Source organism: Haplochromis burtoni, unplaced genomic scaffold (assembly GCF_018398535.1).
Source record: "Haplochromis burtoni strain Fernald_Lab_line unplaced genomic scaffold, NCSU_Asbu1 Contig_128, whole genome shotgun sequence".
Classification (NCBI taxonomy): Eukaryota; Metazoa; Chordata; class Actinopteri; order Cichliformes; family Cichlidae; genus Haplochromis; species Haplochromis burtoni.
The window spans coordinates 1415969-1429286 of NW_024582489.1; the positions used below are offsets into that span (position 1 = coordinate 1415969).

A 13318-nucleotide genomic window follows, 5' to 3' on the forward strand; every position below is an offset into this window, starting at 1 on the left:
ATGTGTGAAAGCTTTTCCATTTTCTCTGACTTTTTTTTTTCTCCCCTCCGTAGTGAAAATTGAAGCAATGGGTAGCACTTTACTTTAACCCTTAAACAGCATTTTTAAGCTAACACTAATCTGCATTAGGGCAGTTGTAAGAAGATTTAAGTGGAATTTGCAACAGCTCCTGTGGATGCCTGTAAGTGGATGCACCTGTGTAAACACAATAAAGCTTGGATGTGTACCAAACTTATGGAAATGGCAGTTTTCATTGTCACATTTCATCCTGCTACACTTCAAAAACTAAGAAATACAAAGAAATACAAAATACCAAGATGCTGTTGACTTGGCCTCCAAACTGTCAAGTTCTCAGACCTATTGAGCGTTTTAGGGAAGGTTAATAGAACAAGTAGCATCAGCAGAGGTCCTGCACAACAACTTGCGGGACTCAAATGATTTGTATTTCCAGATGAAGCCAGAGGTGTTCTGTCCATGCCCTGATGGGTCAGGTTGTTTTTGGCATCACAGAGGCGGAAATTTAAAAAAAATCTCCAAAGGACATTGGGCAACAATTCCTACAGTGATGTGACAAACTCACAATTATCACAGATCTTGATTGGAGTTCTTATCTGGTTTAGGAGGGAAGTGCTTTTTCACACAGGGTCAAGTAAGATCGAAGAGCTTTTTTGTCCTTTAATAAATGAAATAATGCTTTCAAAGCTGCACTTTGTATTTATTCAGGTTATGTTTTCCTAAATTTTAGCATCTGTTTGATGATCTGACACATTTAAGTGTGATAAATATGCATAAAACTAAGAAGCCAGGAAGGAAGCGAATACTTTTTCACAGCACTGTAAATGTTATTATCTCCCTGCTACTTCCTGCACTGCCGTCGTTGTCATAAAGCAAATGATTAACCACGTACTTTCTAATATGAGGCCATGCAATTATTTCACTGTAACAACGAAATAGCATGCCCTAAATAAATTGAGGTTAATTGAGGTTGTGTTGGTGATGAATGCACATGGAAAAAATTATGAAAATGCACTTCTGCACATTTATAAGAAAATGTAGATCCATATATGAAAAAAGATGAATCCTCTTCAGTGTAAATGGATGTATTCAGCCTTTAAACAGGCAATGGTTAATGCTTCAGTGGCCCTTTTACATGGAAAAAGCCACAAATTTGACTGCTACACAAAATAAAATGTATTTCCAGTGCCTTTTTCACATTTGTGATAACCTGAAGCAAAATGAAAATGTTTGCCTCAGATGAAAGTATAATGGGCAACATTTGGTTCTTCAGTTTATCATTAAAAACAAAACAAAACATGGAAAGCACTCGAGTGGGCCCTTCACTGCTGCTGACTTTTGAAGGTTTCACTGAAGAGAAAAACTTCCTTTGTGCTCACAAAATAAAGTGTTAAACATGCCCATGGATGGCTGGATAGAGGGGTGAAGGCATCATTCTTTTTTTCTTTATGCTCTCCACTTAGTGCTGACCTTTCCTTTCTGTGAATCCTCATGAGTGCCCTGTTCCAAGACCCTCACTCTCTTCAGCAAATGATGCCATCTTTGGTCCCTCTTGTAAACATTTGAATGTAAAAATGTGTCTGATTATCATACACTTAGGCTACTGTTGAGGGTTCAGAAAATTTAGAGTAGCACAGTAAAGACGGTAGGTTATGCCTGTTGCCAAGGCAATCTAATGACTAGCCAGCATTGGGAAGGTGTGACAAGAGAAATTTTTACCTTTTTCCCTGTTTCCTATAACATATTATACTGATTTGACCTGAAACTAGCAAATGTTTCAAGTCTTCATCGTTGATCAAAGCTACACCAGTTGTTCCAGTTCTAGTACCCGCTGTTTTCTCCATTTGAACATTTTCTACGTATTAAACGATCAGTACAAACTGCCGGCAGAGATTTTAAATGTATTAGTAACTCCATCATCTATATCAAATTTATACAGTATATACTAAAATATACTAAATTCATCTTGTTGTAGGCCAGATTTTTCATCCATCATGATTTGACTTATTGCTACGATCACATCTTTGTCCTCACCAGAGGTCAAAGTAGGAAACTTTGTAGGACCAGGACAAGATCATTACTTACTTTGGCACACAAACTAATGGCTTGATTTTTCTTCATGGCAGTGCTCTGTAGGAAGAAGAAAAAAGAAACGGTACCTATTGCAGTTAACATGTGCAAGCCCCTTAGCGTCTCCACCACTATTTGTGTGGCCATTCTTTAGCTTGTAGTGGTCCTGCCACTCTTTGGCTCTGCACCGGCTCCACACTCATTGATCTGTATCTTTGTGTCTCTATAATATAAATGTGAATATTTAACAGTGTAAACCTGGAAAGAAGACGAAAGACTGCAAGAGAAAAGGGAGGATGTAGTTACTCCCTATAGAAAAGAAGCATTAAGAAGGATGAATTGTGCTGCTGTGGACTGAAAGTGATGAATGTTCGTCTCTGTTGGGAGCGACACTTCCTGTGTGTCAGTATGGAGTCGGTGCCTGTGAAATCGTATTTCCCAGTGGTTTATGTGTTTGGCTGAGTTAGTATGTAATCCACTAACACATCCTCTCCTTTTTGTCTCATCTCCTCTCAGAAACTAAAGCTGAACTTGAGGATCTTATGGCAGACATCAAGAAGTTGGCCAATAAAGTACGCTCCAAGTTAAAGAGTGGGTATACTTTCTTTCTCTTTTCGCCTGCCAGAGCCGCTACTATTATTTTCTATGCTGCTTCAACTTTTTTGCATTTGTTTAATTTATTTAAATGTGCCTTGTTCTGAGAATTAGTGACCAGTTGGTTCCCAAAACTCTGATTGGCATCCAAAAATTATTGCACTTTTGAGTATGACAGGATTTTTATGTAATAAATGCTCAAAATTGTTTTATTGTCTACAAGGATGTGAGGAATTTTTTAATAACTGTTTATGAAACTACCAGGAGTAAAATGTTTAATTTCTATCTCTTTTTTTTTTAAGCAAAAAGTCTGAAATATTTTAAGGTTGCAGTTTCTCAGATTTTGCAGCTTTTCCTTGACTTACATCACTGTAAACTGAAAAATGAAGGCTTTGGACTGCCAACATGGGACTATAGAGATTCTGACAAGCATTTTCAATGTGTTAGCAAACTGAATATCTTAATTTCATACATTAGAGACCAATTAACTGGTTAATGACCATGTAAAATAATTTTCTTGCGCTGTTTATTATATGTGTGCACAGTGGTTTATCTCGTGGTCCTGGTACTTTCTTAGGATCGGCGAGATGGTAACAAGCGAGACATAATGAGACAGTGAACTGTATAGCATTTGGCAGCTGACAAATGACTTGGTTTACACTCATAGATTCAGTAAAGAAACGGTATACTCTGTATTAAAGGAAGATAAATATATACTTCGGTGCACAGAACTAGAAGATGATTGCCTTATCCTTCATCTGGCATGCCTACAGCCTGGAGACACAATGATAAGCATACATATATGTATCGGGAGGCACACGCTTGACAAAGTGCTGTCAGGCAGACCAGGCCTTGCATCACAGTCCACTGTGTCACTCCAGTTCACGTCATTTGATGCCACAGGATACCTTTGTGTTGCTGCTTTCTGTGTGTTTCACTGAGTGACCTCAGAGTGCACCCTATGATGGATCCTGAAGAGGGAGCAACAGCAGTATAGTAGGAGAAATAATTATTTGAACCCCTTGCTCAGTTTGCTCGCTGGAATTAGCAGTCTCTAATTTTTATGATAGTTTCATTTTATTGGAGAGAGACAGAATATTGACCAAAAACACAGAAAAAACAACACATAAAAGTTAGAAATTGATTTCCATGCTGTTCAGTGAAATAAGTATTTGATCCCCTCCTACCTTGCGAGAACTCAGGCTAGCATAGATGTAGCATACAAATCAGAATCAGTGAATCAACTCATTATGTGCATAAAGCACACCTGTCCTGACCTCTTCACCACCATGAGCAACATCAAATAGCCGTCAAAGGACATCAGGTACAAGATTGTAGACCTGCATAAGGCTGGAATGGGCTAAAATACCATCAGCAAGAAGCTTAGTGAACACTATATAAATAAAATTGAATTGACATTGACAGCTGTTGGTGCAATAATTTGGAAATGGAATAAATATAAAATGACCATCAGTTGCCCTCATGGGTCATGGGGTCAGGATGATCATGAGAAAAGTGGTGGGTCAGCACAAAACTACACCAGAGGAGTTTATTCATGATCTACAAGCAGTTGGAACCACAGTCACCCAGGACACCATTGATTACACAGCATGACAAAGACTGAAAACATGTCTTCAAGGCTACAATGGAGTGGCTAAATAAGAAGCACTTTGAGGTCATGGCGTGAGCTTTCCAGTCTCCAGACCTCAGTCGGTAGAAAATCTGTTTGGGGGGTTGAAACAGCAGAAATCTAAAGGATTTAGAGTTTCTGTAAAGAGGAGTGAATCAAAATCCCTCCTGAAATCTGTGCAAACCTGATGACCAAGAACAATTAAACAGCTTACCGCTGTGTTCAGCAACAAAGTGTTCTCCACCTGTTTTGCTTCAGGATCAAATACTCATTTCAATCAATGACATGCAATTCAATCTATATATTTTATGTAATGTGTTTTTTCTGATATTATGTCTCCCTCCATTATAATGAAACTACTATAAAAATTTCTTTGTAAGTGATCAAAACTACAAATTCAGCAGACGACCAAATAATTATTTTCTCCACTGTATTTCATGTGTATTCTTTAACCATTATGAATAATTCAAAATGTCTTTGCAAACAGACAACAGATGGTTCAGAGGTCGATCTTGGTCTTTTTGAATTATGGTCATTTTGGTAAATCAAAATGAACATAAAGTTATTATATTAATCGCTGCTGAAGTTCTGCAGGCAAGCACTTGTGGAAGTCAAGACAACTGGCTCAATGCAGTTTTTTATTTATTTATTTGAAGCAGTTGTTTGAATCTGGCATTTTATCATCAGCATAATCACAACAACATAACAAAATACCGGAATCACCAGGCAACCACTGATTTATTTATTTTTAATTGGTTGTAAGGTGACTGCAGCTTATTTTTGCTTTAGAGAGACTCGTGAGGTCAATTGTTCACTTAGTTTTAAAGAAAGTTTACTTCAAGAAATACCAAGAATTCAAATAAGTAGGTTTAAGCATCAAAATAGCAAAATTGAAAAATAAGACAATTAAAAAGTGAATTCTTTGTACCTCCTAGAAAACTGGTAAATGTACCAAATGCCTTTTTAAATAGCTTTCCAGTTAAGAATAAATATGGGAAATTATAGTATTAATGAAGATTTTTAATTTCACAATACCAATACTGCATTGAGTACTGCATATACAGTCTGCTTTGGCTGTTGAGGACCTCTTATATTTGTGCTAGTGGTTTATTTTCATGCACCTAAACTATTTATTAAGAAAAAACTTGTATGAGTAGTGAAGCAAAGGATCGTTTTCTGTGCTGTGGACAAGATGTACCTAATTAGCTATATGTGCCTAGAGTTATAAATACTCTTAGGTTGTACTGAGCGCAGCCTGGCACTGTGAAGACACAGACTTAACAAGCTCAAAGAGTGGATTTAATCATGCTCTCAGTGGTTTTGGAAACACATTCAAGGCAAAAATCCAATTTGAAATGATTTCTAAATGATGCACAATACTGATTATGTTAAAGTAAATCAAAAACCCATCGTGGATTTTCCTGGAACAATTAAAATACAATGTCTCCTTTGTGACACAACCAATTATTGTGTTAAATAAATAAAGCAACTCCTCTAGCCTGTCTGGGTTTTCCAAATAATACACAGTTGTAGTTAATTGGCAAAAAGGAAGCATCCCCAGTGGCTGAATCGATCAAGACCGATCGATAAATGGATGTTAAATGTACACGTTTTTCAGAGATCCTGAAAGCAAGTAATTTATTATGAGTTATCATGTTTTTAACACCCTATGAGCTGTGATAGTTTGTTATACTGAAGCTGTGTGTATAAATAGAAACGAGCACAGACCCTTACAGTAACAAGTCAGGTGTAGCTGCACATCTCACTGTAAGATGTGTCCATGAAGGTGTAGCAGCCTTCATCAGCCATCCAATCCCATCTTAAATGAAAAACTGGATTTAAATGAAAGCTACATCTCTGTATATTTCAGCAACAGTACTTCCCGTGGCCTCTGATGGCCTTTCATTTACGTTATTATGCTCGGCAGCATCTTCCTGATGTGTGACAGCGAAGAAGCAGCCAAGAAAAAGTGACTATTACACACTAACATGTCACTGGAAAACTAGAACGGGAACAGTCACCCCAGTAATTTGTACCTTGATGAATTTCTTAATAGTCACTGCTTCTTCCACATCATCAATTATTCATCTGAGTGACTGATTTGACGTATGATTAGTTAATCTTTGTGTCATGCATGTATGGCAATCTTGGTGCATTACTACATTATTATACGTAGATATAATAACCACCCCCGGGTTATAATTATAGTTTAATACATAGATCATAGATCACATCCTCTTGATTACAGGTGTTGAATTAGAATTTGATTCCCCTATTGACAAAGTGTCCAGCACTTTCACTCCCAGCTTCACAAGCATTGACCGAATGCGGTAAAAAATTCACAGCCTCCAGAGTGTTATTGATTATGATTTGACCTCCTAGCCTTTCCTCTTGTAACAGTTCATCCTTTCCCTTGTCCACCTTGTAACACGGTATCTCAAAAACAAATAGCTGGATTTCTAATAAATTTGGATGTGTATGTTTGTGGTCTCCAGATATTGAATTCTTGTATTTTTAATAACCTCTGGACCGTTCTTCTTGCTCTAGCCTCAGGACAAAATGCCAGATCTGCACACAAAATGAACTGCCGTTCCTCATAATCTATTTAGCAGAGTACCATGAGGATTTGCGAGCACAGTTCTGCTCTCGTGGTTACAGTTCATTTTTGATTTTTATTAACCTCCTCGTCTTTCCTCTGGTATCATCAACGGATTCGTACCCTTATTTTCACTACTACTGAACAGCTAAATCATTGGTATCTTTGTTAATTCATCTAATCTGTACGTTGTGTATGATTTAATTAATCTCTACAGGCAGACAGCAGCATTGGAGGCTTTATTCAAAGAGAGCAGCTGTCTGTTGATCAAATGTGTACTTTTGTGCATTTGCCCAGGTATCCAACAAACCATTGAGCAAGAGGAGGGGCAGAACAGGTCATCGGCCGACCTGAGGATACGTAAAACACAGGTACAGTTCAGGGAAGCAGAAGAATCACAGCTGTGCTCCAGTTGCATCTTACTGCATGACGGTGAGCCATATTTAAGTACTTTAGTTAACACCCTCCCCACTCTGTGAGGACATCGCTGGATTTCTCTCAGACAATCAGCAAAGATGAGACAACTTCACAGATGATGACATCATGGCATTCAAACCCCCAACTCTAACCGTAATCACAAATAAAACTCACATGTGAGAGGTTCCTCCATTACCTCCTCCCATTACAATGTGGATTAATGGTGTCTATCAAACAGCACATGAAAATATCAAGTGTTCCTGTTAGTATTCATAGTATAGTATTATACTCACTGCTTTGAGTATACTTGTTGGGCCTATTTGTCCTATTTCCATTCTGAACATGGTGCATTTGCATGTAATTAGTGTGTAATATGCAGTTGGTACACTGCTACACTCCTGTTCACGTAGCATTGACTTTATTCTTACTTCTCTTATTTACTGTCTGGCGCCAGCATCAGTCGGACTCAGGTGAAGTGGTTTGTTGTTTCTCCTTGTCTCTGCAGCACTCCACACTGTCCCGTAAATTTGTCGAGGTGATGTCAGAATACAACACCACTCAGTCGGACTACAGGGAGCGCTGCAAGGGACGCATTCAGAGACAGCTGGAGATTAGTGAGTAGACCCAGGAGACTAAAGCCACCGCCACCCCTCAAACTGTGACTGTACCTGTGTGAACACTGCACCGATTCAGAACATCTACATCTATTTTCATAGCCCAGATAAAAACATCTTAATTGTTGTTCTAATTTGTATTTTCTATCTGGTTTGTCTGATCCCACCTAGAACACACCCTCTTATCGTACAGTATAACATCTAACTCTTGTGTAGGTGTGCTGTTGCTACACTGTGAACAAAATGGTCAGCTTTAGTCATCTCTGTCCAAAAAAAGGCTGTCATAATCACTTTTCCCACATTTCCTAGCATGTGTTTTATCCTCAGGCCAAGCATCGTCCTCTTCATATCTGTCCTCCCTCTTATTGCTCAGATGTTGAATTCATGTTAATTAGGCTAAAAATGAGATCTGCATCCTTTTTTTCCTGAACTGTTTATCCAGCGTAGGGGAGATGGAGCTTATCCCTGCTGGCACTGGGGCCTAAAGCAACATTCATGCCTACATTCACACCTACATCAATATACAATAACCAATTAACCTAACATGCATTTTTTTTGGACTATGGGAAGAAGCTAGAGAAGCCTTGGAGGACCCACACAGGCACAGAGAGGGTCTCAGTTGGCGGTGACGCACTCCTCCTTCTTATTCTTCCTTCAGCTGCTCCCTTTTTGGGGTCACCACAGCAGATAATGTGCCTTAGGCCATGTCCACACTAAAACGTTTTCGTTTGAAAATGCATATTTTTCTCTCCGTTTTGGCCTTCCATCCACACTGAGACGGCGTTTTTGGTCAAGGAAAACAGAGCTTTTTGAAAACGTTCATTTGAAAGCGCCGCTTTCGCGACGCAGTGTGTACAGCGAACCAGGAGCCTTTTCGAAAACGATGACACATTTTAGTCATGTGATGTAGTCATGTGACCAATTAAACTAAGATAGCGGAGGGCATTGTACATCAGTTGTTATGTTTGCTCTCAATTTTGACAGCCCTATTAAAGACTAATATTAGTTTGTACATTTAGATAGCTTTTCTTCAAATTCTTTAACTCTCACTCGCTTTTCCAACGTTGTACTTTTGTGTTACTCGCAGCAACAACTCCACCTCATTGTTAGTCCATTTAAAAAATTCACTGCTTTTCCTCAACATCTTGCACTTCACGCATGCGCAGTACTGGAACGTAAGTGTTTTTGGCCATTGTGGACGCACAACTCTGTGAAAATGAATGAAAACAATAGTGTGGATGCGGAACGTCATTCTATTCCTGGTATCCTTTGCCACACCAACAGTCTGCATGACCTCCTTCACTACATCTGTGAACTTTCTCTGTGGTCATCTTCTCCTCCTGCTTAACAGCTCAGCATCAGTTGCCCCGTGCATCCACCATCTCTTCGCTGACCATGTCCAAACCATCTCAACCTTGTGTCTTTAAATATGTCTCAACAATTGTTAACCTGAGTTATCCCTCTCATGCACTCATTTCTAATTATCTGGCCACTGCTAGTGAAAATCTTAGCATCTTTAGGTCTGTTACCTCCAGCCAGACCTCCTGTGTTTTTATCAGCGCCACCATCTATAAAACATCGATCATAGCAGGTGTCACCATCTTGCACACACTGTTACTGTTGCTGTTATCTTTCTGTCACAAATCACTCCTGACACTCGCCTCCACACACTCTACCCTTCCTCCACCTTCTTGCTTGCCACTCTTGCGCACCTGTTACTTTGGATGGTATTTAAAGTCATCTACCATCCAGCTGTGCTACTGTACCCATTTTCTGCCACTGTGTGCAGACTTGAGGTGTATTCACCATTTTTGAAAGAGCTTTAGTATTTCTGCACACTGTTTACCACACACTATGACCCCTCAAACCTCAATTGATTGACTTGATCAAATTCAATCAGAGAAACTTGTGTAGCGAGAAGCGTTGTAATTCTAGGCGCAGGTTCTTTTGACATTTTCTGTTTTCAAGGTTTCTGCTTTTTAAAAAAAAATTCCAGCAGGAGGAAAACTTCATCATCGCAACATCTCGCAGCTGCTCCAACAGCTTCCAGCACATCGTTATTCATAGAACATTCGCTCAGCTGGGCTGACATTCAAGTTTAATTTATAAATATATTCAGTTTATTCACTCTCAAAGTCGCATTTGAATGTCTTCAGCTTAAACTTGAACACACACACGCACACATAAAACAATACAAATTGGAGAGTGTGTCCAACCATTATCATCCCACAGAATCATCAGTAACACTTGTGGAGAAAAGACTACAAAATGCAGTCTTTTCTTAATTTTGTTTAGAGAGAAATTTCAGTTTCCCACACCCATATTTTATTTTGAATTGTTTTGTGTAGTGTACCAAAACAACCACCCTCACACTGAAACCACTTTCCAAAACACATAGATCACCAACACCCACACCCATATGCATGCACATGCCAGGTTGCTGCAGCTCAGATCTGAGCTCATCTCACTCGTGACACGCTGTATGTGTAATGTGATTTGACAGGTATTAGCTGTAGGCACTGGGCTCCTGGACCAGGCACCTCGCATGGCCTCTGACACAGCATCCTGGCAGACCGCACTGTGCCAGCTGCCCCTAACAATCATGATAGAGTCACCTTTATAAAAACACACATGCACACGAGCATCCAGAGACAGTGACTCATGTAATAGCAAGAGCAGAGGAGAGCAAGGGCAGTTATGTTGCACGGCGCTTGGTATAGATGTCATTTCCTCTGGCCATCTGTCAGTTTAGATGGACACATGCAACCAGTCTGTATGCGTGAGCTCCACCCAATATATGTAGACTACAACAACAACAACCGTGCGCAAAAAAGAACAACGGAAATCCACTAGTGAAGTTAAACACACGCATGTGACTCACTTTTTCCTTGAGCTCATCTAGATCCATTTGGATTTGATTTGTCAGCTGGTGGAGTCACAGGAGGCCTTAGTTGATCTCACCTGTCGTCAAGGAAGGGATTAGTTACAGAGAGAGAGCACAGAGATGGAAAGAAAGATCGGGAAATCATCAGTATGAAATAAAGACGGACTTGGAGTTTAGGGATTTAAGAATGAGAAGAAGTCCATAATAGTTGAATCTAACACTGTTTAAATCATTTAGGGTGATGTAGCAAGTGGCCTTTTTCTGTTGTGCCTACACCTTTGACATGTGTATGTGTGCACGTCTGTGAATCAATGAGAGTGTGTCACACAGAGGGAAACAGTCTGCTCTGTCAGACTGAGTATTGATGTTCCCTCTGCTGCTCATCCCCTTTCCTGTTCACTCCTACTCAAACCCGCTGGGTACATGCATGAAAAAGAAAACAGGAAAGGTACACTGTCATGTAAACACGTTGTTGTCCAGACAACATTTTTGCCCCTGATCAACAGTGACTCTAAAAAAGTCTTTCTTGAAGCAAAGCTTCAAGAAAGCTGCTATTAGTAACAGTGCCGAGAAGTTATTTCGGGTAATTGAGAACAGCTTTCTTGCTTTGAAACAAGGTTCATAACTTCTTATCATCCTTATGTTCTTCTTTCCTATGTCTTTTACAAATGAGCAAAATTGGTAGTATTGGTGGTGTTTAGTGTTTCTGGCTCGTCCCGCAAAAACGCCTGTCATGTCAAGTTATGTGAAGGCTACAATAAACCCATAAAACAATACATTTACTCATGTGTATCTTTGCCTCAAGTGTTAGATTTATCTGCGACAACAGCCGTGAACCTCAGCTGTGCACTCATGTCAGTGCATGAAAACACTTATCATCTCCTTTAACTGCCGTCTTTGGTGTTTGCTCCACAGATTTGTTGTCAGAATTTTTTTGAGTACCTTATAATGTCCTAAATAAAGTCCTAAATAGATCTAGATGCATCATTTCTAATAAAAATGCATTTCTATACATCTATTCTTCTGGAATTTTATCTCTATCAATAAAATTTGGGCAACACCGCTGTGTGTTGTGGTGTTTAGCCCCATTGCCTCACAGCAAGACGTTTTTGAGTTATGCAACATTTCTGTGTGGAGTTTGCATATTCTCCCCATGACTTTTACTTCAGGAACTCTTTGGGACTGTGTGAACACATGCATGTTAGATTGATTGGTGACTTTAAGTTGATCTTAGATGTGAATGGCTGTGTGTTTCTTGTTAGGCCTGTGGTACATGTCTAGGGTTTACCCCGCTGGGTTAGGCTCCAGGCCAACCGCAACCCTGAAATGGATAAGTGAAAGAAAATGAATGATTGATGAATACAATTTTTGGTTTTCAGACCTGAACTCAAACAGTTTTAATGTATCGGAGACACATTATTAAAACCATAAAACTGTATGCTATTTTCACTTAAATCATCGTCAAGCCTGTAGACTCCTGGTGGAGCATAGGGCTGCAACAACATCGCGCCAACGGACTCTGTTCTGGACCGTTCTCTTCAGCTGGGTCCACGTCATTCTGGGTCCACGGTGGCCTTTACTTCACTCTTTTCACTAGAAAAAGAGTAAGAATTAATTTGTTAGTGATTTTAAACCTTTAGGTTATCCAGTTTTATACTTTTAAGGAAGAGACAGGCTCTGTTTTCTGATTTTAGGATTCATGCTCAGCTAATACAGTATGTTTTCATATTCAAAAGCTGAATATTAGAGAAATATAAATCTTTACTATTTCTTGCAAGACAGCAAGTGAGTGCATTTTACAAATGCTGAACTAACCCATGGAATTTCAGCTAATCTTTTAAAGCACTTTGATATGAGTTTAATCCACTGTGTTTGCATTTTAGTTTACTATTGATTGAGAATGCATATTTTGATATGCTATTTTGCTTCCATTATTTTGCAGCAGTGAGCAGAGAGGCCAGGCCAGCAGGGTGGAGTGGATGTTGGTCACAGGCATTGCAGGGTCTCTTTGACATTTGATTGTTGTGTTTTATTTCTCAGTGGACGCTCTTTTAGCTTAGGAGGAGCGCGCTTGCAACGCCAGCGGAAAAGACAGAGATGTACGCCACATACCTGCCTAGGGAACAAAAGAGATCGATCTCCTTTACATGGGTGCAGATCGGCAAAATGTACTAGAAAATTACACTTCTTGTTCTTGTGCCTGGTTGTGCAATTTGCCATTTCTCTCTGCTTCTGGAGGGTCTCGCTTGATTTGTGTTATATAACAATGGAAATGAAATAATGCTGTTACTGGTAGCAACATAGTATCAATGATTTAATAGCCCATAAACACCATGGGTGAAGTGAGACTTCTTGGCTTCATATTAGGCTTCTCAGGGTTTAGGTCTCCATGGTAACAGCTAAGAGCCTCCCTCAGAGACTGTCATGGCTTAAAACAAAAAACTATGAGGAACGTGTGTGTGTGTGTGTGTGTGTGTGTGTGTGTGTGTGTGTGTGTG

The 13318-nt window shown here is 39.5% G+C and overlaps 1 protein-coding gene across 3 annotated transcripts in view; it reads left to right on the forward strand.

Annotated features, from left to right (window-relative positions):
* LOC102292079 (syntaxin-1A) overlaps positions 1–13318 on the forward strand; it is an 83194-nt gene that overhangs the window by 56132 nt on the left and 13744 nt on the right. For all 3 annotated transcript variants that reach the window (XR_006054770.1, XM_005929940.3, XM_005929939.3), the window contains exons 4-6: positions 2602–2676; positions 7203–7276; positions 7828–7936. Coding sequence is in view for 2 of the 3 variants with exons in the window: in XM_005929940.3 (XP_005930002.1) it covers positions 2602–2676; positions 7203–7276; positions 7828–7936 (258 nt within the window). In the remaining variant the exon portion in view is untranslated. The remainder of the gene's footprint in view (positions 1–2601; positions 2677–7202; positions 7277–7827; positions 7937–13318) is intronic.